Here is a 25,279-nt window from a genome sequence, read left to right as displayed (position 1 = left end):
TGTTAATTTTGCTTTTCCCTTGGCATAATTTAATATCAGACAAGTGCATCTCTGATGCAGACAGTATATTCCTGGGGCATACGTTGGAGATTCTGGTTGATTAGAATTACAAATGTGTCATGCAATCCTGGCCAGGTCGGAATTGGCACCCTGCCATCATGTTTATGTCCTTTCGGCCCTGCCAGTGGTTGCTAATATTGTCAGGAGGGGCGGGGCGCTTTTCTCAGCAATAAGTTAGGATTTCATAAATAGTTGGCAGGGCCTTAAAAGAAGCCTGCTCTTTAACCTGAGATAATGTATGTTTTCTTTCTACTTACTTGGAGTAGGTCGTGTTGGGAGCCACCCAAGCTCACTTTTAAATCATGTCTCTACACGCCAGACGCAGCTTTTGAAGTCGTCTGCCCCAGCCCACAGGGAAGCCAGAGCCCTGGCCTCTACCAGCGGCCCCACTGTGTGCCCCACCGCCCATAACAGGAAGTGTGTCAGAGCCGGGTGGGCACAGGGTGGGTGGAGCAGGCCCACAGGGCTCGGTTCCACCAAACGGAAAATCCTCTGACGTGTCCTCGGTGTACGCGTCTGGAGCTCCAGCAGGTCAGATGTCACCCTTGCCTCCAAGCCTCAACACCCTTTGTGTCTGCCCTGTTGGCCTTCAGATATAGCACATGGCAGAACAGCATGCTTTTTCAAAGTGCAGGCCACAGGAAATCACATTTGAAGGGCCTGGCATGGAGGGTATTTTTATACTGTTCACTTTTTCCCTTTTCTTTTCATCTGTTTTCTGCATTTTTTTCAGTTTGCTTTCGCTCCTTGATTTATTGTTGTATTATTCTATTTTTAAACCAAGACATACTTTCCCATCAGACCCTTTAATGTAACTCATATGAAAATTAGTGATGGGTGGACCTCAGACGGTGCAGGGGCTGGTTCCAGTAGGAATTGACTTCCCAAAGTGCAGATGCTTATCTGAATCCACACCAGCTGCTGTGGGCTAGGGGAGCAGAGCAAGCAGGAGAAACAACCTCCTCTCTTCCTGCCTCACTAACCAACCTGGGGCTCAACTGGGTGGGCTCCTGCCCCTTCTGCTTGAACTTGTAACGAAGGGTGTCCTCGTCCCAGTTTGCCTCCCCTTCCACAGGGAAACATGGGCAATCCAGTAAGGATCATGGAATCCCCAACACGGGAAGGAAGAAAACCAGTCTGACCTAACCTAGCGTGCTCACCTTGGGGACTGGTCTATGGGAGCCGGATTTCAGAGCAGGATGGGATGATGGGTCTGGGTCCTACTCAAACCTCTTTGAAGCTCCTCCATGTCTCAAGGAAACCACATGAGCACCAAAGCCAGAGAGACCTGGCCTGAGATCCCTGCTAGCGTTGTGGCCAGGGGTGAACCTCTTTTAACGATCTGTGCCTCAGTTAGAATCTGAATGAAATGCTTTTCTTCTAGGGTTGTAAAAATTAAAGCAATGGTTTGTCAAAGAAATGGCAGGTGCTCGGTAAAGTGGTAGCTGGTCCTATGATTCACAGATTTGTCCCTATCTCCCCATTCAGTCTGAATTCATCTCCTTTCCCCCCATCTTCCAGCTGAGAACTGGTCAGTCTCCCTTCTATTTAGTTCTTATGTGTCTTATGGGTCTCTCCTCCCTCTGCCCAAATCAGAGAGTTTATGAAGGATAAGGACCATACACTGTGTGGCCTGGCAGTTAAAAACACAGACTTTAGACACCAGTAGTCTATCTTCACTGCTCATGAGTGAGCTCATTCATCCGTTCAGCACAGATGACTGAGTTCTTTTAAGTGTTGAGGATTCTGCAGAGAGCAGTATAAACCAGGTTCCCACAGCAGGAACCCCCGGTCCTCCCCTTCTTATTTCAGCCCCGGCTGCGGCAGACATTTCAAGCTCAAAGGGGCCTCGTGCTGGCAGCATCCACCTAACAGGTACACTGCATCACGTTCTGCTTCCTGTCCCAAGAAATTTTCTGACATCTGAAGGGCCTATTTGGATCTTATGCAAATGCAGCCCAGGAGTGTGGGGTTAACACTCCTGGGAGCTACCCTCAACCAATGGGAAACAAAGCCAGTGGAGACATCCTGCAGCCTCCTGTCCTTCACGTAGACAATTCTGGGAGATTTCTGTACACTTGTCACAGGTCCTAGGGGAACTGAGCCCCTACTGTCTACAGCGATGACCTTGGTAGCGCCCCCTCCTACTGACTTTTCCTTCTGCTCTCTCCCACTCTCCCTTCTCCCTCCTTCCTGCTTCCTCCCAAATCAACCACCTGCACCTGAATCCTTGAGTTAGGCTCTGCTTTCAGGAGAACTAAAGCTAAGATAATTTCTGCTCTTATAATGTTTATAATTCAATGAGTGTAGAGAGACAATAAGTAACAAAGAAATCCGATAGTGGGACTTCCCTGGCCGCCCAGTGGCTAAGACTCCACGCTTCCAATGAAAGGGGCCTGGGTTCGATCCCAGGCTGGGGAACTAAGATCCCCCACGCCGCACGGCACGGCCAAAAAATAAAAGAAAATAAATAAAAAAATCAAAGAAATCAGATAGTGCTGTGAAGAAAATTAAAATAGGCTGGTGCAACAGAGAATGATGAAGGGTCTAACTTTATGCTGGGTGGTCAGGAAAGGTCTCTCTCAAGCCACAAGAAAGAGTCACCCTTGTGATGTCCAGGGAGAAGAGCATGATGTTGACACAGTCTAAACACCTGAAGAAGGTCAGGGTGGTTGAAGCATGTGGATGGAGAAGAGAATGGTCCAAGACAGGCTCAGAGAGGGAAACAGAGCCAGATCAAGTAAGTTTTGTATAAGTCAGGATAAAGAGTTTAAATCTTATTCCTAGTACGTTAGGGACCATCGGAGGGTATTTTAAGCAAGCTAGTGTGACATGATCTGATTTACATTAATTAACCTCTTCCAATCTCAGTTTGTTCCTCTGTACTTATCCATAACACTGGTGGTAATGAGGATTTAATGAGATCACGTGTGTGAAGGGCGCAGTACAAAGCCTGAAATAGATCTACTCCACGTGTATATTCACTATAATTATTATTCCTGTTCTGTGTCCATAGCTTACTCTACAGGGCCCAAAACAAAACAGGCGTTTACATATTTACTGGATGGTTTAGAATACGAACAACAGTCAAAGAAATTCTCTCATGATAGAAGATTATAGTGTTCCATGGATTCGGATCCCAACTCTGCCACTTAGGAATAAGTCACCCACCTCTTTGAAGACTCACCTCCTCTGCAAAAGAGGGAAAGTGGTATCTATCCCGTGGGACTGTTGTGAGCTAATGCATTTAACATGTGAGGTAGATGTGGCTTCTGGTGGGCAGGATGGGGGTAGGGGTGTGCAGTGGTGATTGAAGCACAGTTTGGGGTTTCTTGAAACTCCATATAAAAACAGTCAGAGCAACTAGATAGCAAAATCCAAAACCCATGTACAGCATTTACACCCAAACTAAGTAAAAGCGAATGCCCACAAATCCTGAAGCACCAAGAGCCATAAGACCGGCATGTCATTGACATCTGTGAGGGAGAAAGTAGGAGGAAGTAACAAGGTATCTGATGGCCCTGAGTACAGAAGAACCCCCGCAATAGCACAGAGGCGTTCATGAGAAAGTGCAACAGGCCAATTTGAAAACAGCAGCTGAAACTAGTAGAGATTTTGCCAAATCTAATAGGGGATGAGTGCTATCATTAAGGGCTGAGGACTGGTGTAGGTCAGTCCCTACAAAGTCTCAAAATGGACCCACAGGGCTCCTTTCCAAGACAGGATCCTACAACAAGGAGAAACTGTTGGGTATGGAATCAAAATTAAACAGAGCAAGGAAAACATAGAGAAAGGAATGAAAAAGTACAGATAAAGTGGGGGAGGGGAACAGAGCCAGGAAATCTCAAAAAAACAAGCTGCTGTATTTTTTAACTTAACATGAAAATAACAGAAGAGGGAACTGTGAAGTTATAAAAGCTTCCTAAATCAACTTTCATTCTAGAAGTTCAGGAATATTAGATTAACAGAAAAAGTATCAAAAACAAATTCCTTACAAAGTTACTGTAAGAAAAAAGATTAAAGAATAGAAAAATATTCCAACAAATAATAAGAGAACACCAGAAAAATCCTTTTAAAAAGAGATTAAAATTCTAACATATTTCAAAATAAATAAAAGATATTAAGAATAACATACATCAAAATTTTAAAACCTCAGAAATCAGATAATAGAATTCAACACAGAGTTAGAAATAAAAGAAAAAAATAATTTTATAAATGAAGACTAAACTGGAGGAAACACAAGTGCAGACAATACAACAAATAATGCCTTAAGAGAAATACAACATGAAAAAGAGAATTAAAAAAAAAAGATTTAGAAAAAATAATAATAATTTGAGAGAAAGTTACAAATACTGAACATAGGCAAAGAAGATCCAATATACGGATAAAAGAATTCCCAAAAGAAAACCAAAGCAAGACAACAAAACTGATACTAAAATCTATGATTTGAGAAAATTTCCTAAACTAAAAAGATTTGAAACTGCCTATTGAATTAGGACACCATGCACCTGAGAATTTAGTGACCTAACTTGACCAATACCAAGTCATATTTTAGTGAAATTATTGAAATTTAAAGAAAAAGAAAAAAAATCCTTTGGGCATCTAGAGAAAAAAAAAAGATTGTGACTCATAATGGAAAGAAAATGTGATTTTCATCAGACTTTTTGACACCAGTGCTTTATGCCAGAAGACACAGGAAAGAAAAAGTGAGCCAAGGATTTTATATCCAGCAAAACTAATTGTTGAATATAAAGGGTACCAAGTGTTATCAACTCCAGGAATATTATTTCCATAAGCCTATTGTAGACTCTACAAGAGAACAAGCTTCAGACAATAAAAACACCTAGTGGGATAAATTATGTGTCGAACTAAGACTAAATGAGAGTTAAAAGGGAGAGATCACAGCAGAAAAATGGTTCTTTGTTCTAACATTGTGGATATAGTACAGCCATTGTTTTAAATGAGGAAAAATGGAGCTAATATATGAGAACCACTGTTTCCAGTCATTTTAATCAGTGGTGGTAGCACTGATATTGTTATTTTGAGGTTGCTATATGTATAAAGTGGTACCAAGCAATGAGTAATTATGGTCTATTCTAATTTGACCATCTCCTGTGTCCTTAAGAACAAAGATTCTCAATGTGGAAGAAAGCAGATACAACTATAACATAGAAGAGATTAACTAAAATCTCTGAAGTCCTAAATTTGAATTAGAAACATCAGTATAAACTCACAAGATATTCGTGCATGTGTGTGCATGCACATGCATTCTACTGAAAGAGACCCAGGAACAGTGACCAGTCCAGTGGCAATGAACAACCTTAGCACTCAGATTGTGATCTTTAAGTACTACGTCCAAGGACGTAGCCTTGGAGAAATGGCTGATTTCATATCTGGAACTGGACATACACAACAAGCCTGGAACATCTTGACAGGCCAGATAGCTTCAAGCTATCAAAGGCTACCAAAGTTGTATCAAAAGGAACCAGAAGCCAATGTGAAGAGACTCCCACTTGCCAAAGACAGGACAATTTGAGCTCCAGCAAGGCTAAGAGTGGCAATGTACTGAAATCCATCAAATATGTTAAATCCATGAGTTTGTCATTATATGTTTAAAAAACTAATTGGTTTAGAGATTATAATACTAAGTGAAGTAAGTCAGAAAGAGAAAGACAAATACCATATGATATCACTTATATGTGGAATCTAAAATATGACACAAATGAACTAATTTACAAAACAGAAATAGACTCACAGATATCGAAAACAAACTATGGTTACCAAAGGGGAAAGGGGGTGGGGGAGGGATAAATTAGAAGTCTGGGATTAGCAGATACAAACTACTATATATAAAAAAGATAAACAACAAGGTTCTACCGTATAGCACAGGGAACTGTATTCAGTGTCCTGTAATCAAACATGATGGAAAAGAATGTGAACTATATATATATAAAACGGAATCACTTTGCTGTACACCAGAAACTGACAAAACAAAACAAAGCAAAAACCCAAAAAACGAATTGGTTGCTTTTGGTGGATGACAGGGATCCAATTTATTGTCTTGAAAACTAGATAAATAAGGGAAGCACTCAAGTGTTAACCTGTCTTTCCTATGTACACTTACCAATCAGTAACCCAACAGTAGATTGGGGAAGCCATCTCCTTAAAAATTGTTGCAGGAAATACGTAAAAACAAAATGATAGTACTAGGTTATCACTATTTTTGCAACCCCCAGTGAATTAATGGATGTAGCACTGAGCAACAATGACTGCCAAAATCACAAAAAAGCAAAACCAGATATTATAGTCCCTGATGAAAAGTATACACCACCACCTGCAGTCCTGCCAAAGGGATTAAACCTGCGTCTGATCAAGCCTCCACCAGCTGCCAATTTGCAGGAAATATAGGGAACAAAGGAATGTGTTAAACTGCACCGAGAGAACGCAGACAGCAAAATCCCTAGTGTTGGGGAGTACTCAGGTCAGCTGATCTGGGTTCTTGAACACATACATTACAGGGGGGAGAAAAGAGTACGGGGGAACCTACAGATTAAAAAAGAAAGTATTAATATCTGGTGTAGAGTAGGCACTCAATGAATGTTTACTCCTGTTGGTTGAATGGATGACAGATTGATCAAAGACTGGATGAATAAGTGAATTTCTCGGGAGTGGAGACCTCATCTGTCTTTGAGCACTGCTGCATCCCCAGCACCAGCACAGTGCCTGGGAAATAGTAGGTGCTCAATTAATATAAGCTGAAGGGATGGACAGCTATGTCTTCAGTGTGTTTCACCAGCACAGGTGAGCATCTCATTTATTCTCACAACATTCCCCATTCAGAATCCCCATGCTTTCTGTCCTCTGGATTTTAACAATGCTAATGACATAAACTGTCTTCCTTTTCTCTCTTCCTTTTCTCTCTTCAAATCCACACACCTCAATTTCTCTAGAGGCTCTCCCTGATTAGCACAGTGCACCTGGAGCTCTCTCCCCTCTGAACCTTGAATTCCAGCTATGTTTACTGCTTCTCTCTCATATGGTACAAAAGCCATCCTCATAGCCTTCTTGCATACAACTTGAGCTGCCTAACCCGACATCCAGGATCCATCATGAGCTGATCTCTGCTAGTTTCCACCACTGCCCTCCTGTAGCCAGTTACTCAGATGCACCATGCTCTTCCCGTTAGGCCTGCCTGATGTTGCACACGTGGTCCCCCTACCAGTACCACTCTCCCTGCTCCTTTCTCTGCTCGTGGGTTCCTTTAAGATTTAACTCCTCTGGAAGCCTTCTTTAGAGTCTCTCTCCATAGATCTCAGGCTGAGGTGCTCTTCCATATTCCTTATACTATAGTGTGATGGTCTGCCTACAGGCTGCCTTCCTCAGCAGACTTGGAGTTCCTTGAAGTCCAATTGGATCATTTGTCCCTGTGTCCCCAGGGCCCAGCAGAGCACCTCAAATCCCCATCCTCCAAGCCCCCATAAGTATACTTTTCCAACATCCCCTGTCTGAGACACTATGATTCACTGTCAGAGCCGTGCTCTCCCTTGCTTGGCTAGTTTAATAAACTCAGTTTCCCTGCTGGTTCTTGAATGGACTTCAACAGAACCGAGGGCAGCGTCTGGCACTAGTGGATACTTGGGAAGATGTCTGTAGGCAATGGAGGGATTATAAAAGCAGACTGAGTATTGTGGATCAGACATGAATGATGGATTAAAATTTTGTCATTTTGTTATTATTCATGATTTTTCAAAAGGGCACAGAGAAGGGTAGTTTGGGTTGACAAATATGTATTTACCTTACTTTAACTTGGAGACAGCCATCCTCTCCCAGCTTGATCTATTATTTCAGAGACAGAAAAAATAACTTGCTTTTCCTGAAAAGAAGGGGAAATTTATCTGAAGAAGTATTATTCTTTTATTCATCCAAACATACACACACACACAAATCCCTTCTCCTTTCGGTAGTGTAGTCTCTGACTTTTTAAAAATGGTTGTTCCTTTCTGCTTGAAAGGCTGTATTAGCTATCCAGGGAATACTAGCCCTTTCCTTGGACTCAAAAAAGTATTTTATCCATTAAAATCTAACCAGGGTGTAGTAACCATAAAATGCAGCCACTCTGTTAGGAAGACAGATATCCTCAAAGATTTATGTCTGGCCGTCTCAAAGAAAATGTGTAAGATGGAGTTTTCTCAGAGACTTCCTGGCTGCACTCCACCCCACACATAATTTCTGTTTGTATAAACCTCAGATCAAAACTCAGGAAGGGTTAAGGGAAACCTTTCTGAACCACAGGTTATGTCTGCTTACCACCCTCGGTTGACCGTTTGGAATGAATTAACCAGTCCCTAACCAGCACACAACTGGTGTTTGGATGGAATTAAGCAGCCTTTCAGTCCAAATGCTCAGATCGTCTGGGGTCTCAGATTCCATCCAGATTGGGGATGAGGGTCTACTCAAAGTCATTTGCATGTCCCTATAATTGTGGCAAGAGATAATGAAAACACACCACACGATTAGTCTCCAGGATATGGTGGAGACCATTGGAAACATCAGAATTCGGGAAGGGGTGGAGAAGGGGGTGTGACTATTTTGAATGAACCTGAAAGAAAATACTTCCCGAAGCTTCTTTCAGAAGGCGATTTCAGTTCCAATTTTTCATAAGGTTGGAAAAAGTTAAGCAAACGAGAACTATAGACACTTGTTTATAGAAGGTTTTTCTCTTTAATTGCTGTTTCTGTTTCATGAAAGAAAAGCCCCATAAAATAAAAGCTCGTTTCTGGTTCAGCGAAGCAGCGAGACTCCTGAAAATGCCACAAAAGAGGCTGACTTGCCTCTGGCCAGCTGAGGAGCCCTGAGAACTTGAAGGTCTATATATTTCCGTAGCAAGGTATGTGCTTTCCCCCCCTCCACCCTAAAGGTCTCTCCATACATTTGAGACGGTTTTTAAAATCTGAACTGTGGGACCATCTGGTCTCTGGCAAGCATTCCAGACAAGTGGTTTTCTAAGAAGCCAAGTTCTGGTTTGACTCTTTGATTGGAAAAGTATCTATTTCACTAAGGGTGATAGGCCCCTGGATTATTCTCACCAAAAAACCCATAAACCAATACTTGAAATGCCAGCAATGAGTTGTAGGGAATTCTTCTGGTCTGCCTTCAAGGACATAAAACATCACAAAGGTCTTCTCTTTGGCAGAGAAGGGGCTGGCATGAAGAGTTGGCCCAGGGTGTGTGTGGAAAGAGTCAGACGTGGGAGTCAACAGGTTCGAATCCGGACTCTTCCACCAGCAAGCCAGTCTGACCTTAGGTGGGCCTCTTCACTTCTCCTGAGTCTGACTTTCCTCCTGTGTAAAATGGGGGCATTACCCTCAGTCTCGGGAAAGGTGGAGGCTCAGGGAGATGACATTTGTGTGACTCCTTCCACCATGCAGCAGGGCCTTACTAAGCATTGGTTTGAAATCCACCTCCCCACCATTCCAGTAGAGTGACGGAGACGCGAAACCTCTCTGAGGTCACTGAATCCCTTCCAAGACCTCCATGTGGGGTCTTCAAAGAAAACAGAGTTTTTTACCTGCTTTCATGAATGCAGTTAACAGGCTCATAAACCCTGGGGCTGGTATAAGGCCCCAGACAGGAGGGATTCTAAAGATGGAGAGGAAGATATTTCCCCTTGGAGCTGGTGCCAAGAAGAGGTGGACCAAAAAATGCGTGGGAAGTATTTGCTAGTAACTCAATTAGACAACTAAATAGAGAGTAAGAATCACCAGGCCACATGCTTTGGGGCCAGACAGGTAGCATAACCACGTCTGGTAACAGCAGGTGAACCCAGGCCCCAACTGAAGGCAGCTGCCAGTACCAGGGAAGTGTCACCATTCAGGAACGTGAGTCAGTGTGGCCTTCAAGAAAAGACAGAAATCTGGATGTACAAGCTTCTAACTTTTTAATATTGACAGTTTTTTTTTTTAATGTAAACATCTGTCTGCAGGCCAGATGGGTAGGGAGAGATGGCTGTGGTTTGAGGGCTTCACCAAGAAGGTGGGGCTCATGCCAGGTCTTGAATGGGGAGTGGAATTTAGATTTGCTTATTTGCGTGTACCATGTGGACACCTCTTGGGAGGTGGTATGGCTAGGTGGTTATGGACTGGGTGTCTGATTCCTCATCTGCAAAATAAGAAAAATGAAGTCTGTTCGGAGAGCGATAGTGAGGATCAAGTGACATCAAGCACGTCAGATTCTGCACAATCAAGAGCTTGGTTGTATTAGCCATTGTTATTCCAATTATCTTGGCTGTGGTCATTGCTATTGTTATCAAGAGCAGAGACAGATGGCATATACAGCTCTGCCACTCTTCACCCTAGCTCACCCCATTTGGAGAGCCCACGCTTCCACTACTTTGACACAATGGTCCAGTGAAAGAGACGATACCCCCATTTTACAGGTGAGGAAACTGAGGCAGCACAGAAAAGTGAAGAACCCACGAGGGTCACACAGAAAGTAAGCTTCTGGAGGAAAGATGGGAACCCAGGTCTCCTTGGCTCCACAGCTCACCTTCCATCTGCTCCACGGAGTGTGTCCTGGATTCCACGAGCCCCACGCCCATTAAGCTTCTTGTGGGTTCATCTCAAGGAGGCCCATGACAAACCGTCCTCACCTTGCCCGGCCCCACCACCCAACCCCATCATAGGCTCCTCTGAATTGGGTTGTAAGGCTCGTACACAAAGCCCAGGAAGCATCTTGGACGCAGAAAAGAGTTTCACGGTGTTCCTTATAAAAGCACAACCTGACATGCAGCTGTTGTGTCAACGATCCCTCTATTCCCAATTGCCAAAAACCCCAAACAGCTTAAAACAAAAAGAAACTGGCTCCCGGTCTGCAGGTCCGTGTCTACACGCTCACTCTGTTTTTATTAACTTGGCTTGTGGCTCCCAACCCGCAGGTCTGGGGCGGGTCTCCCAAGAGCAGGCACAGCTCTCCTCAGGACCCCACTGGGGAGGGGATGCCGGGGCAGTGGGGTCAGGGAGCGAGGGCAGTCCGTACTGGGGCAGCACTGTCAGCCCACAAATGTCCCAGACACGGATGTTTTGGTCTCATCTTGAAGCCATTTCCAGCCAAGGCGGGGTTCAGGGGGCCGGTTGCCAACCCCAGACACTCACCCTCGGCCACGTTCGTTTGACAGACACTGCATGCCAGGAGTGCCATGTATTTGCAGCATCTGTACGGGGTCTTCGCATCCATGGGCCCCTGGCCATTGACCTTACTCAAATTCAAATATGAACAGTCAGAGAAGGGAAGAAACCTCCGGAACGTATCCAAACAGTGCTGCCCTCCCAACTCAGCACCAGGGACTGCCCCTCTGAGGGTAACTCTACTGTTGAAAAGGATCTTTTAGTCCCATATGTTCCTGTAACAATTTCAACTTATGCTCAGATGAAGACACAGGGGTCTTTCCCATTGCCGCAAGGAAAGGAGACTGCACTGGACTTTTCAAGATCCTGTGATTCTTCTTACTGGACAACGTATGCTTTTTGCTATAAGTGCTTCTCTTTAAGACCCAAATCTTCCTGTAAGACAGTAGATGTTAAGAACTCGGGCTCTGGAGGTGAATAGGCCTTAATTCATATCCTATTTGTATGATCTTGGGTGAGGCCCTTGATCTCCCTCAACCTCAGTTTACCAATCTGTAAAACAGAGATAGTATGTTTCTACAGAGCTGCTGCGAGGATCCATGAGAACAGATGCAAAGCACTTAATTCAACAGCTGACAGTAGATGTGCCACAAAAGGGAGCAGTTATTATCACCACGGATCAAGAGGACACTGAAGCCTACAAGGTAGAGTGTGCAGCCCAAGGTCTCCCAGTGAATGAATGACAAGGGTGACATCTGTTCTCAGGACCCCTTGGCTCTACAGCCCGGGACCCTAACCACTATTCCATCACAGCTTCTTTAAGGGAATCCAAAGCTGAGCATAGACACCGCTTCATGTTCACATATGTCATCATTCTATGCAGCTTCTTTTGGCCGGAGCAAAGCCAAACCCATCCCCCTCTTTCCTGCATCTGCAAAAGCCAGTCTGTCTGCCGAAAACCCAGGTTCCACTGGGAGGACTTCCAGGAAGAGCAAAGTCACAGATTTTACACTGACACACACTGGAGTCTCCCATGGCAAAGGAGATATTCACCCTTCCAGCCCCAGCAAGACCACTTATGGGAGTTCGGGGGGATGCCTCTTGATCATCTCTACACCCGTCAGCAGGGCCCTTCTCACATCCAGCATCAGGTGAGTGGCTGGGCTCTCACATCTCAGAATTCTATTCCTAGGTCAACTTTGCATGGACTCAGGAGCCTGTGGCCTTGGGAATTCCACAACCACCCTGGGATTTCTCCCTCACCCTTCCACCCAAGTCCCGATTTAACACACAACTAACTGAGGTGTGTCCTCCACGCTACGATCTTTCCCAGCCCTGCTCCTGCAGGTGGCAGCTGAAGTCATGTGCATAAGGACCCAGGTGTCTGAGGAATTCTCAGAGCCCTGTCCTCGATCCATTTGTCTGCAGACATTATCTAGACTGCACGTCTCCGAGACAGGCCACGACAGAGCGCATTACGAGGTGAGCCCGCCTTAGTTTTCCCTCCAGCTTTCCCCCTTTTTTTACTTCTTGGCCTCAGCGCCCAAAGTCTTCTGGACATATTTTTCATTTTTCCAAATATCAATTGCTCTTTTATTCCCTCTTCGAAGCAGTGAGTAATAAGAGTTGTGTCTGGTCCTAAAATTCCGACTGAAATAAATTAGCCCAATGACCAACAGGAGGTGCCTAGAACAATAACACCGGAATATTTGGCATATTACAAAAGAACCCCTGGATGTCAAAGTACAGTAAGTCTAGAAGCACATTACAGGGCTATGTTGCCAAAACGGGTATGCAATGAGCCATCCAGGCAGCAGAACGCCTCATAAATTAATCCCGCTTTTTTTTTCATTTTTGGTCCACTATTCACAGTTCTTCTAGCCCTCTGGTTAATGGGGTATGCAGAAGGGTATTTTTGGTGTGGCCCGCGTCCCCAGCAGGCAAGCATATGCCAAAGCTGTGTGCAAATGTATACATTTGTCCCCTCATTCGTCTGGCATCCCAGGTACCACTTGCTGCAGTAACAGGGGCAGGGAGAGACACAGACTTTGGAGGTAGCAAGCTGTTAGCAAATACTGAGCTCCTACTAAGTGCCAGGCATTGTGCGAAGTTCTGGGGATGCTGCAGAGGATGACAGGGAGACGGTCCATGTCCTCAGGGCGCTGGTAACTCAGACACGTCCCAGTCGATCTGAGCTGGGTCTCCATCTTGGAGCAGATGGGAGATGGGGACAGCAAGCAATGGTTTGCTCTGCATCCCAAATCCCTCTTTTCCTTGAAGGAATCCCCCAGATGTGAGGCTTGGGAGGAGTGGGGGCCAGACACAGCCCTGTCTCCCACTCTGCAGAAGCAACAGAAGCCCAGATTCTCCTCCCTACCTCGGGGGTGGCCAGGGGCCAGGCCTGTGACAAGGCTCAGTCTAGCCATTGCCCCAGTCCAGAGCTTTGAATCTTCCGGGAATGTCCCAGACACTGTGGTGGGCTGGAACAAGTCCCCCAAAGATATCTATGCCCTAATTCCTGGAATCTGTGACTGTTACTTTATATTGCAGAAAAGGACTTTACAGGTGTCATTAAATTCAGGATTTTGAACCTCAGTTATCTGGGTGGGCCCCAATGCAATCCATGTATCCTTATGAGAGGAAGATTTCACACACACAGAAGAGGAAGCAATGTGACCATGGAGGCAGAGACTGCAGTGATGGGGCCACAAGCCAAGGAATGCTGGCGGCCACCAGAAGTTGGAAGAGACAAGGAAGGGATTCTCCTCTAGAGCCTCCAGAGGGCATGCAGTCAGCCTGATGCCTTGGTTTCAGCCCAGAGATACTGACTTTGGACTTCTGGTCTCCAGAACTGTGTGAAAGTTAACTTCTGTTGTTTTAAGTCACTTAGTTTGTAGCAATTTGTTATAGAAGACATAGGTAGCTAATGCAGACACCAAGAGAATTTGGAATTCTTTCATGTCTTTGGGATCCAACATTTGCCCTCATACAATTCTAGGTTCAGAATGTTCCTGTGACACGCCCTGGCCTGTGGTTCCTCTCTCTGGATCTCCAGCCTCTCCATCTATTTTTCCAGGAGTTCCCTTTGGACCTCCCTCCAAAACTTACTTTTTCTAAATTTAGCGAATGATAAGGACTTCTGTTGCCTGCCATCGTCGGTAAGAAGCCCCACACGGCCAGGCTGTTATGAAAATTAGGGACAAGCCATGTTGGAGCCCAGCACAGCGCCCATCCCACAGCAGACACACAATAAATCAGAGTTCATAAACCAGTGGCCTGCATTTCACCCATACAGTGCGTTTTTTGTTTTTTGCCTAAAGTCGAATTTGTTACCAACATTTACGAGTCAGGAGATTTCACATAGAAGACTGAATTTCTAGCTTCTCTTGAAAAAAGTCAGAAGACCTTATGACACCAGATCTTACATTCTCACGGCAACAATTGGCTGGCCTTTCCAGACATGCATGTTATAATTTGCCACAGTCCCCACCAGGCCTTTTTGTTGTACACCCAGCCCACTCCTCTCATTTTATTAATTGTTCAATACCTCTATGCATTTGAGTTTGTAATCCTTGTTACACATGCAAGTCAGACCCAGGTTAGGACTGGGTTCCAGTGTAAGACCCAGGTTGGGAGGTCTTTGCCCAGGAGGCTCAGTCTCCCCAGATTCCCTTTCTTCTCCCCTCCAGCTAGCCAAAACTGCCTCCTTTATGAAGCCATCCCAGTCTCCCTTCTCCATACCCCATTAGGCCCCACCCATTCTTATCCAGGCTTGCCTATTAGACCACGTGTATCAGTTTTCTGGATAGATTTTTCATAGAAAGTTTTTGCCTTCTTAAATTTACTGGGCGAGACTTTTGCATTGAGTTGGCACTGGAGCAGCCAGTCTATAGACTGGAGAAGCAAGGAAGAAAAAGGAGGGGGGAAAGGAGAGAGAGAGGGAGGGAGAGAGGGAAGGGGAGAGGGAGGGGGGCTAACTGGGTTCCTACTTTGAACCAGACCCTATCCAGTTAGATTATCCCAGTTGGCCCTCCCAGTATCCCCACAAGGCATACGTTATTACTGGTCTCATTTTTCAGATAACTGAGACTCAGAAACACCATGACACAAGGATTCGAACCCGCATGTGTCTGGGAGACAGAACTCAAGCACAGAGTACTGCTTGGTCTCCGCCTGGTAGGTATGGGCAGACTGCTCCCTGCAAACGGTATAATTTTTCCATTAGTGATTTGCCTGGAACTCTTTTTTCACTCACACATTTTCCATTCATCCCCCCACTCCCCCATTCACTCCCACGTTCACTCAGGAAGCCTAATTCCCTAGTCCGCGGTCCCTCCCTCCTTTCTCATCCCCTCCCTCTTCCTGTACTGGGTAGTGGAGTGCTGGCTGGCAGGGGAGGTTGGGAGGCACCCCGCCCAGAGCCCCAGCTCCTAGCACCTACCCTGCCCCAGCCCGCAGCCCACACCGGGTTCTGGGCAGGCGCTCTGAGGGCCGGGCAGGGATGGTTGGCTTCCCTCAGTTTCCTGCCCCAGGAACTGGCCCTCAGAACTAATCACAGAAGCTCCCCAACTCATCAATGCTCTTCAGAGCAGTTTCCTGGAAGAATTCATTGGGTTTCTAGGAAAATGTTTCCGGTTGTCTTCTCTTTCCATGGCTGTAATTCATTACTTTCGATATGCCACAATTAGTTTAATGGGCAGTCCTGGAGTAACTGCATTTCACATTTGAAACGTTTCCTGGAGGTAAAACCCAAGAAGCCAGTAGCTGCCCACGTGCAAGACCATGGAGATGACGCAGATGGCCTTGTGAGGAGTCCCCGGGTGGGAGCAAGAGACTTGAGATCTGGTCTCTTTTTTCCGAATGGCTTGGGGAGATCCCTTTCTTTTTCCGGTCTTGAGTTTTCCCATGGAAGGGGCAGTATCTCATGGCAGTCAAGACCCTGGGTGCTGGAATCAGACCCACGGAGTTCAGATCTCGGCCCTGCTTCTCTGTAACTTTAGGAAAGTGACTTAACCATTGTGAGCCTCAGTCTCCTCATCTGTAAAATGGAGAGAATAATATAATTTGCCATCCAGAGTTGAAATCATAATACAGTGAGTCAATACATATAAAGCACTTTGCATAGAGCCCTGTGCTCAGTAATTTCTTGATGTATCTGAGCTGTGGATGATAATAATAATAAGGAGATGCAGGAGAAAGGGGAAGAAGAAGGGACGGAGATGGTTTGACATTCCTGGGTGCCAAACTGGGGTCGTCATGAAGTTGAAGAGGAAAGAGGGAATATAGCTACTTTTGATATTTCAAAAAGCTTAATGAGGACACATCTACTCACCCACAATAAAGCCACAAAGGATAATGAGAATGGCAATTTTCTTGGCTTTTGGCTGAAATTACATTAACCCCTTGGGGTAAACTAAAAGGCTTTGGAGTTAAATAGACCTGCACTCAGACCCCTAGCAGAGTGTATGATCTTGAATAAGGAGAGTAACGTCCAGACAGACAGACAGCCCCAATCTTGCAGGGCAGTTATGAGGATTAGATGAGATAATGTATGGAACGCACTTAACAGGGGTCTGGAACAGAGTTGATAACTACTGTGGCGAATATCCTTCCTCGGCGACCCTGGGCCTCAGCTTCTTCATTGGTAAAATTAAAATCATACCACCTGCTTTCCTCATTCAACAAATATTTTCTGATCCAAGTACTATAAATACAAAAATGTATTCACCAGACATAGTTCAGGGCCTCTCAGAACCCACTTTTTGAAGTTGCTCATTATTCATCCATTCAACAAATATTTTTACTGAACATTTAGTATGTAACAGGCTGCAAAATGGGATTTAGAGATACAATGGCTAGTAAAACAGACTTAATCCCCAACTATCTACAGAATTATAGCCTGGGGAAGATGTAATAAATAAAGTAGTGAAATGCCTAGCATACAGTAGGTGCTCAATTAATAAAAGTTATCTGGGTGCTAATCAGGAACTTTGTATGTGTCACTTCGGGAAACTTAGATCACCAAAATGTTGAAAATTAATGATTTCTTAACACATGAAATTTCTTTGGTAGATGGAGGCTTTTGAAATATGAGGGGAGTGCAAAGTAAATGAAATATTTAAATATACACTTAAAACATGTATAGGATCTGTATGCTGAAAACTACAAAATGCTGATCAGAGAAAAACTAAATCAATGGTAAGGCATACCACATTCATGGATTGGAAGACACAACATAATAAAGATGACAGTTCTCCCCCAAGAGATCTGTAGGTTTAATGCAATTCCTGTCAAAATTCCAGCTAGCAAGGTTTTGTTTTGTTTTGTTTTTGTAGACACAGACATCTTATTCTAAAGTTTATATGGAAAGGCTTAGGCCCTAGAAGTGCTGAAAATAATCTTGACAAAGAACAAAGTGGGAGAAATCACTCTACTCAATATTAAGGCTTACTGTATAGTTATAATCAGGACAGTTGGTGTTGGTGTGGGGATCAATACATAGATCAATGAAACAGAGTAGAGAACCAGAAATAGCCCCACTCAAATATGTTCAGCTTATTTTTGACAAAGATGCAAAAGAAATTCAAAGGAGAAATGAAACCATTTTCTACAAATGGTGCTGGAGCAAATGGACATCCACAGGCAAAAAAATGAACCTTGATCCGAACTTGACACCTTATACAAAAATTAACTCCAAACATATCATGGACTGGAAGGTGAAGCATAAAACTATAAAACTTTTTAAAAATAGGAGAAAATCTCTTGCTTCTAGGGCTAGTGAAGAGTTCTTAGATTTGACGCCAAAACCCATGACTCACAAAAGAAAAAAACTGATAAGTTGAACATCAGCAAAATTAAAACCTTTTTCTCGGCAAAAGTTCATGTGAAGCAGAATGAAGAGACAAGCTACAGACTGGGAGAAAATATTTACAAACCATACATCCATCTAGTATCTGAAATATACAAAGAACTCGCAACACTTAACTGTAAAAAAACCATTCCAATTAGAAAATGAGCAGAAGATGTGAACAGACGTTTCACTGAGGAGGAGATACAGATGGCAAAAAAGCACATGAGAAGATGTTCAACATAATCAGATATCAAAAAAATGCAAATCCGGGCTTCCCTGGTGGCGCAGTGGTTGAGAATCTGCCTGCTAATTCAGGGGACACGAGTTCAAGCCCTGGTCTGGGAGGATCCCACATGCTGCAGAGCAACTAGGCCGGTGAGCCACAACTACTGAGCCTGTGCGTCCGGAGCCTATGCTCCGCAGCCAGAGGCCGCGATAGTGAGAGGCCCGCGCACCGCGATGGAAGAGTGGCCCCGCTTGCCACAACTAGAGAAAGCCCTCGCACAGAAACCAAGACCCAACACAGCAAAAATAAATTAATTAATTAATAAACTCCTACCCTCAACATCTAAAAAACAAAAAAGGGAAACCTTAAAAAAATATGCAAATCCAAACCACAATGAGATATCACTATATACCTACTAAAATGTCTAAAATAAATAATGAAAACACCAATGCTAGGGAGTATGAGGAGAGACGGTATTGTTCCTATATTGCTGATGAGAATGTAAAATGGTACAGCCACTCTAGGAAATAGTTTGACAGTGTCTTATAAAATTATCATGCGATTACCACATAATCCAGCAATTGTCCTCTTACACATCCCAGAGAAATAAAAACTTAGGTTCACACAAAAACCTGTATTGGCATACCTCGGAGATATTGGTTCCAGACCACCACAATAAAGTGAGTATCATAATAAAGCGAGTCACACAATTTTTTTGCTTTCTCAGCCCACATAAAAGTTATGTTTACACCATACTGCAGTCTATTAAATGTGTAACAGCATTATGTCTAAAATGATGTGCATACTCTAATTCAAAATACTTTATTGCTAAAAATGCTAACCATAATCTGAGCCTTCAGGGAGCTGTGGTAGTAATATCAAAGATCACTGATCACAGATCACCATAACAAACATAATAATAGTGAAAAAATTTGAAATATGGCAAGAATTACCAAAATGTGACACAAAGACATGAAATGAGCAAATGTTGTTGCTCTATGCAGGGTTACCACAAAACTTCAATTTGTAAAAAATGCAGTCTCTACGAAGTGCAATAAAACAAGGTATGCCTAGACAAGAAAGCCCATATTAGCTTTACTCATAAAAGCCAAAACCTGGAAACAGCCCAGATGTCTTTCAGGGGGTAAACTGTGGCACATCCCTGCCATGAAATACTACACACAAAAAGAGAGGGACAAACTACCGATGCAGGATAATCGGGGTGAATTTCCAGGGGATTATGCTAAGTACCAAAAAGCCAGTCTCCAAAGGTCACAGACTATTTGATTCCATTGATACGACATTTTTGAGAAGATAAAATTTTAGAAATAGACAACAGATCAGTGGTTGCTAGGAATTAGAGACAGTGGGGAGGGGGGCGCGGAAGGGAGGGGGCACGGATCAAACGGCAACACAGAACCCTGTGGTTTGGGAATTCTTCTGTATCATGACTGTAGTGGTGGATACCCAAATCTAGCCATGTGACAGAATTATTTAGAATTAAATACACGCACAAATGAATACAAGTGGAACTGGGGAGATTTTAATAAGATTGATAGATTGTATCCATGGCAAGAGCCTATGTTACCATCAGTGGAAACTGAGTAAAGGGTACCCAGGATCTCCTATACCATTTCTTACAATTGCATGTGAATCTAAAATTATCTCAATAAATTCAGTTAAAAATATTGTATTGTTTTTTTATTTAAAGACTTGCATCTTATAAAAAAATTTGAAAAGAGAAGAAAAAGGATCGGAAAAATCACCATCCTGAAATAAAATCTTACGGTGTATTTCTTTCTGGTCTTTGTTTTTTACATTTATATGAAAAATAAGTTGGGGCTAAACACCAGGGTGGTGCAGAGTGGGGGCCTGACTGTCCCCACCTTCTGTGACATCAGAATTCATGGCTTGAGAGATGCTTGGTGACCAGAGGCCGGGGAGGTGAGGGTACCCTGTTCCACCCAGGCAGCCTGACCTGAGATCATGGTGAGCCAACAGGTGCACAGCAGGGGGCGAGTGGCAGCTGAGAGAAGGGGAGGTCACTCTGAGGACAAGAAACAGGTGAGGCCAGACCAGGTGTACATGGCTTTCCTCCCATCTGGACTCCATTTGACACTCCAGGAAGACTGTAAGGCCCTCAAAGTCAGGAACGGGCTTTCAGCCCGACTCTCCCTAGAGCCCAACCTGGTGGAACACAGCAGGGCTCAGGAGCTTCTTCTAGAAGTCATTACTGACACTCTTATTTAATTCTCCACACTGCCAGCAGAAGCTATGCTCCAGGAAGGCTGGGATTTTTATTTAGCTTCCTGCTGTATTCCTAGTGCCTAGAATAGTGGTTGGTACATAACAGGTGCTGAATGAATGAATGAATGAACCGAAATAAACAGGATAATACACCTGAATTGGAGAGGTCGTGGAGCTTTTGTTCTTAGGGCTGAAATTCAAACCTCACATAGGATTTTGTCAAAATGGAAAATGTTAGCACTTATGTGCACAGCCTGGTGCTTCTACCCCTCTCTCTTTCATGACATTCCTGAGAAGCAATTGTTAGCAAATGGGTAAGCTGAGGTCGGAAAGGCAAAAGGCCAGACAGCAGGGACATACTGGGATTTGAAGCCAGGGCCATCTGATTCCAGAACCCTTAGCAAGGTGACCCTGCATTCCACCGCCTCCCAGGTGGAGAACTGAGGGAAGGATGTAAAAGGAGGCTGGGAAGGATGTAAAAGGAGGCTGGGAAGGTCATCTGGGCCTTGCACACTGTGGAAAGGGGTGGGATTTTATTCTGAGATTAGTAAGAAGCCATTGAAGGGTTTTAAGCAGAGCGATACAAGACTGACCTATATATGTTTTCAAAAGATTTGTTCACTCATACATTTAATACACATTCCAACGCTTCCTTTATGCTGGACTTTGCGGGGCTCCCATTATGCTGCAGCTTTTGCTAAAAAAGTGTCCCACGAATCTCAAACCCCAGGAATGCTCCTTTTAGAAAAGTCATTTAAAAGGTTCTGTGGTTTGGGGAATGCTGATACCCTCGTTCCCTTCTTGGGGATTTACACAGCTCGTTCACAGGATGAAGGCTCTGACAAGTCCTGCAGCAAGGAAATCCACATAACTTTGTTTACCACAGCATTTCCCAAATCAATTTGATGACAGAGTCCCCACCTTGCCTTTTTGAAAGACCTTTCAGCATATATCAAAATCCACTTTACAGGTGAAGAAACTGAGGCTCAGAGAGAAGAAATGATCTGGCTCAGGCCCCACAACAGCACAAGAGAAGGACTAAAACTCAATTTTAGTCCCTGCTCCCTGCCTTTGTCTCCACCCTGCACACACACACACAAAAAATATAGCAGCAAGTATGCTGGTGAAGACACCATCCTGTAAAGCACATCGACAGAGGAGTGGTTAAAGAAACAGAAGAGCTTTCAGACCACAGAACGTTCATCAGCCGTTATAAAGAATGAGTCAGTTCTATGTGTCTTAGATAAAGAGAGTCTCAGGGAATGTTGTTAAGAAATTTAAAAAGTGCCCTAATCCGAAGTGTACAATGATTTCACCTTGGGTGTCCACACCCAGGCAGTTGCTACCCAGAGCAAGCTATAGAGCATGTCCAAGTTTCCTCCAAGGCCCCTCCCAGCTCCCACTCCATAACCACGATTCTGAGTTCTATCATCACAGACGAGTTTTGTGCGTCCCTGAATTTCATGGGAATGGAATCAAACAGTGTGCCCCTTCATGACTGGCTTTTTTCACTCCTAGTGTGTGTGACAGACTCAGTCACGTTGCTGCTACGTAATTAATTTTTACTTTTTTTTACAGTTAATAATAATACAGTTGCTAGTATATATTTTTGAAAAGCTATCCAGGGAAGAGACAAATTATGCAAATCTCTTATCTTCTTTGTTTGTGGTAGCCAGTCTAAATCTTGCTTCACAAAGACAGGTACATAAGAAATGTATTATTTCAAGTCAGATTAAATCTGGCTCAGCCCACATCCAGTGAGCTGGGGGGAAAGTCAATGTCGGTCACTACTGTGTCCACCTTAATCCTCTCTCCACTTTTGTTTGCCCCTGACACCATCACTGTCCCAACTCACATTGTCTGTTGAAAGCAGTTGTCTCTGAATTCCCTGTGCTAAGACCTCCCAGCCACACCACAGGGGCCACCCAGGAGAGGGAACTGGGCCCCTCCCAGACTCAGATTCCCCCTCTATCTTCTCCCACCTCTCCAAAAGGCTCTCAGTTTTCTCCCCTTCTGATCCTGGCACACCCATCAGAATCTCCTATGGTCTTGGACTGACCCAAGTTCCAGGGAGCAATGTTGTCTTCAGGCAGCCGTTTCAGTCCTGCACCCAAACCCCGAGAGGTAGACTTCCAACTGCAGCCTTAACACAGTAACTGGGGCTAAACTAGCCCTCCCATTCATTGTAAGCAGCCATGAAATTGACAAAATAAATGAAGCAACTATTTTCCGGTGAGGGCAGCAGACAGCACAAAAGTGCAATCCCTGAGAAAAGAAAACTGGTGATTGCCTCAACTCTTTCCCAACGACGGCTGCACCAAGAGTTAGAGGGCGAACAGAGCCCAGCAGTCCTGCTGAGCTGCAGAGAGTCTGCGCAACTGAAGCAGCTGGACTCCGTAGGACAAGGCATTGGAGAGGAAGAAGAGCTGTGTGTCGAGAGGACCCCGAAAGCCCAGGCGGGGATCTCCGTGACTTCTTGGCTGTGGGCTGCGTGCAAAGGATTAGATTACCCACGGCTTACCAGACAGCAGCTGCTATGGGGTTTAGAGCAGAGATACTGGAAGTCCAGCAGTGCTGGGGGTGGATGGAATTCTGATCCAGCTAGAACCATGAAACCCCTTAAGGTCCCAGGCATCCATTTGAGAGCACACATATATGTACAGACACACACGCACACACACACATATATTCTATATTCATACAATATAATATTACTCATCGATAACCTCGAACATGAAAACATGGAGACATCTCAGAAGCATTATGTGGAGTAAAAATAGCTCAACAAAAGAGTATGTAATATATGGTTTCATTGACGTGAAGTTACAGAACAGGCAAAACGGCTCCACAGTGACAGAGAGCAGATGAGCGGTTCCCTATGGCAGGGGCGGGGGGAAAGAGGGGGTTGGCCGCAAAAGCACATACAGGAACTTTCTAGGATGATGGAAATGGTCTACATCTAGATTGGAGTGGTAGTCCACAAGCACAGACATTTGTCAAAACTCATCAAACTGTCCATGTAAAATGTGCATTTTACTGTATGTGAATTATACCTCAATAAAGTCAACTCCTTTTAAAGATCATTTCAAAGAAAACATGCAAAAGCGAGGCAAGGAATGAGAACAGAGGTGGGCCTTCCTTCTCAGCAGGGAGAAAGGGAAAACACCAATGAAATGTCAGTAAGTTGCCATGTTATCTAATTCTGCAATATTTGCGGGTTTTGTAGTAAGTACACGTGACTTAGATAATTAGAAAAAAGTTAAGCTCTAACCATGACCTTACAGCAGCCCCACGCCTAGCCCTCTGTGAGGGAAGCAGGGATGCACGTATACCCTCCAGAAATTTACCTCCTCCCTCCTCCTCTTCTTGCCCCCAGACACTGTTGGCGTTGCTGATCTTGGTGCTATATGTGGGCACAGGAATATCAGGTGAGCCTTCTGGAATCTGAGGAGGAAGGAGCCATGTCCACACAGAGTCAGGAGCATATTCTGGAGATGGCCGCATGCCAAGGGGGCCTCCACAGCCTGCCTTCTCCCACCCTCTTCATCCCATTGGGATGATCAACCGAGTTTATTCCAACTCACTCTCCCTTCCCTTATTAAGAGGTGGTGTTTGTGCCTGTTTCAGGAAGAAGTTGGGAGGTGTCAGAAAGAATCAGAGAATGTAACTACGTCCAGAATCCTATGACTTCCCAGGTAACATATTCAAGAAGGTACTGAGGGACGTGAAGTTTGGCTGAGGAAATCTGAGAAGGCTTCCCGGAGGTGTCATTGATGGGTCTCGGCCGGGTGGAGAAGGTGGGGATGGGTACTTTGGGCAGAAGGAAAGCATTGCAAAGGCTCGGGGAACTTTTAGAAACCAGTGGCAAGGGAGGGTCTACATGAAAAGGCTCAAGATGCAATGTGAGTGTCTGCCTTTCAGGTGTTTGAATACCAGACCAATGACCCCTCAGAAGAGCCAATCAAGGTCATCAGGACCTGGTGGAAGGAGAACTTGCATGTTTTCGTGGAGAAGCTAGAGAAAGGGGTGCGAGACCTGGAACAGCTGGTGCAAGACCTGGAGGAGTGGCTCGATGCCCTCCTGGGAGACGGGTACCCAGAGGAGCCCAGCGCCACCCTCAAAAATCACTTGTGAGGGGCCAGGGCTGGGACCTGGGCAGGAGGCCAAGTGGAAGGGGGCAAAGATTCCCAGGGGTTCCTCTAAGTAGGGCTGAGCTGTGACACTTGAAGTTTAAGGCAGCCAAGAAAATAAAGTAGTTGAGACACTGAGAAATCTAGCTGTCACCACTGCTGGTCCATGAAAGCTGAACCCAGGTCAGGAAGACACCAGGCTCTGCTGAGATACCATCACTTGTAGCAGGACTCTGGTGCACAGGAACCAACACCAGCCTCAGAGCCAGCCACAGGGTCAGGACCCTTCTCTTCCACTTTACTTGAGTCACTGTGCAAAACTCCTCAACCTCTCTGCAACAAAATATCTCATTAATAAGAATCAGGGAAACAGACTTTGCCTCACAGGGTTACACTGAGGATCAAACGTGTATATATCGTGTATGTCTGGCATATAGTAGGTACCTGATAGACAGTTCTTCCTTTTTCACATTCCTTTTTCCTTCCTCCTTGGATGTCAGCAGGAGGATGCTGGGTTTAGAGTATACAGATAGTATGTGGCAACTCAACCTTCTGACACTGCTGGTAGAAGCGTAAGTTTCCAGAACCCTTCTGGAGGGCAATTTGGTGAGAGCTATCAAATTCACAAATGCATTTATCCCTT

At 44.6% G+C, this 25,279-nt stretch overlaps 1 protein-coding gene across 1 annotated transcript; it reads left to right on the top strand.

Moving 5' to 3' along the window:
• The first annotated feature begins 20,213 nt into the window (after positions 1-20,213).
• On the top strand, positions 20,214-24,761 carry SMIM23 (small integral membrane protein 23). The gene is made up of 4 exons (XM_012533821.2): positions 20,214-20,323; positions 23,883-23,934; positions 24,134-24,201; positions 24,428-24,761. The coding sequence occupies exons 1-4, from the start codon at positions 20,246-20,248 to the stop codon at positions 24,638-24,640; spliced, it is 411 nt and encodes a 136-aa protein (XP_012389275.1). The 5' UTR covers positions 20,214-20,245; the 3' UTR covers positions 24,641-24,761.
• The last annotated feature ends 518 nt before the right edge of the window (positions 24,762-25,279 follow it).

Source organism: Orcinus orca, chromosome 3, assembly GCF_937001465.1.
Source record: "Orcinus orca chromosome 3, mOrcOrc1.1, whole genome shotgun sequence".
NCBI lineage: Eukaryota > Metazoa > Chordata > Mammalia > Artiodactyla > Delphinidae > Orcinus > Orcinus orca.
This window is presented reverse-complemented; position numbering and strand designations above follow the sequence as displayed.

Coding starts and splice junctions, on each gene's coding strand:
- SMIM23 (XM_012533821.2), top strand. CDS start 20,246: ATGGTGAGCCAACAGGTGCACAGCAGGGGGCGAGTGGCAGCTGAGAGA. Junction 20,324..23,882: donor ACTCTGAGGACAAGAAACAG/GTGAGGCCAGAC, acceptor TCTTGCCCCCAG/ACACTGTTGGCGTTGCTGAT. Junction 23,935..24,133: donor TGTGGGCACAGGAATATCAG/GTGAGCCTTCTG, acceptor TGCCTGTTTCAG/GAAGAAGTTGGGAGGTGTCA.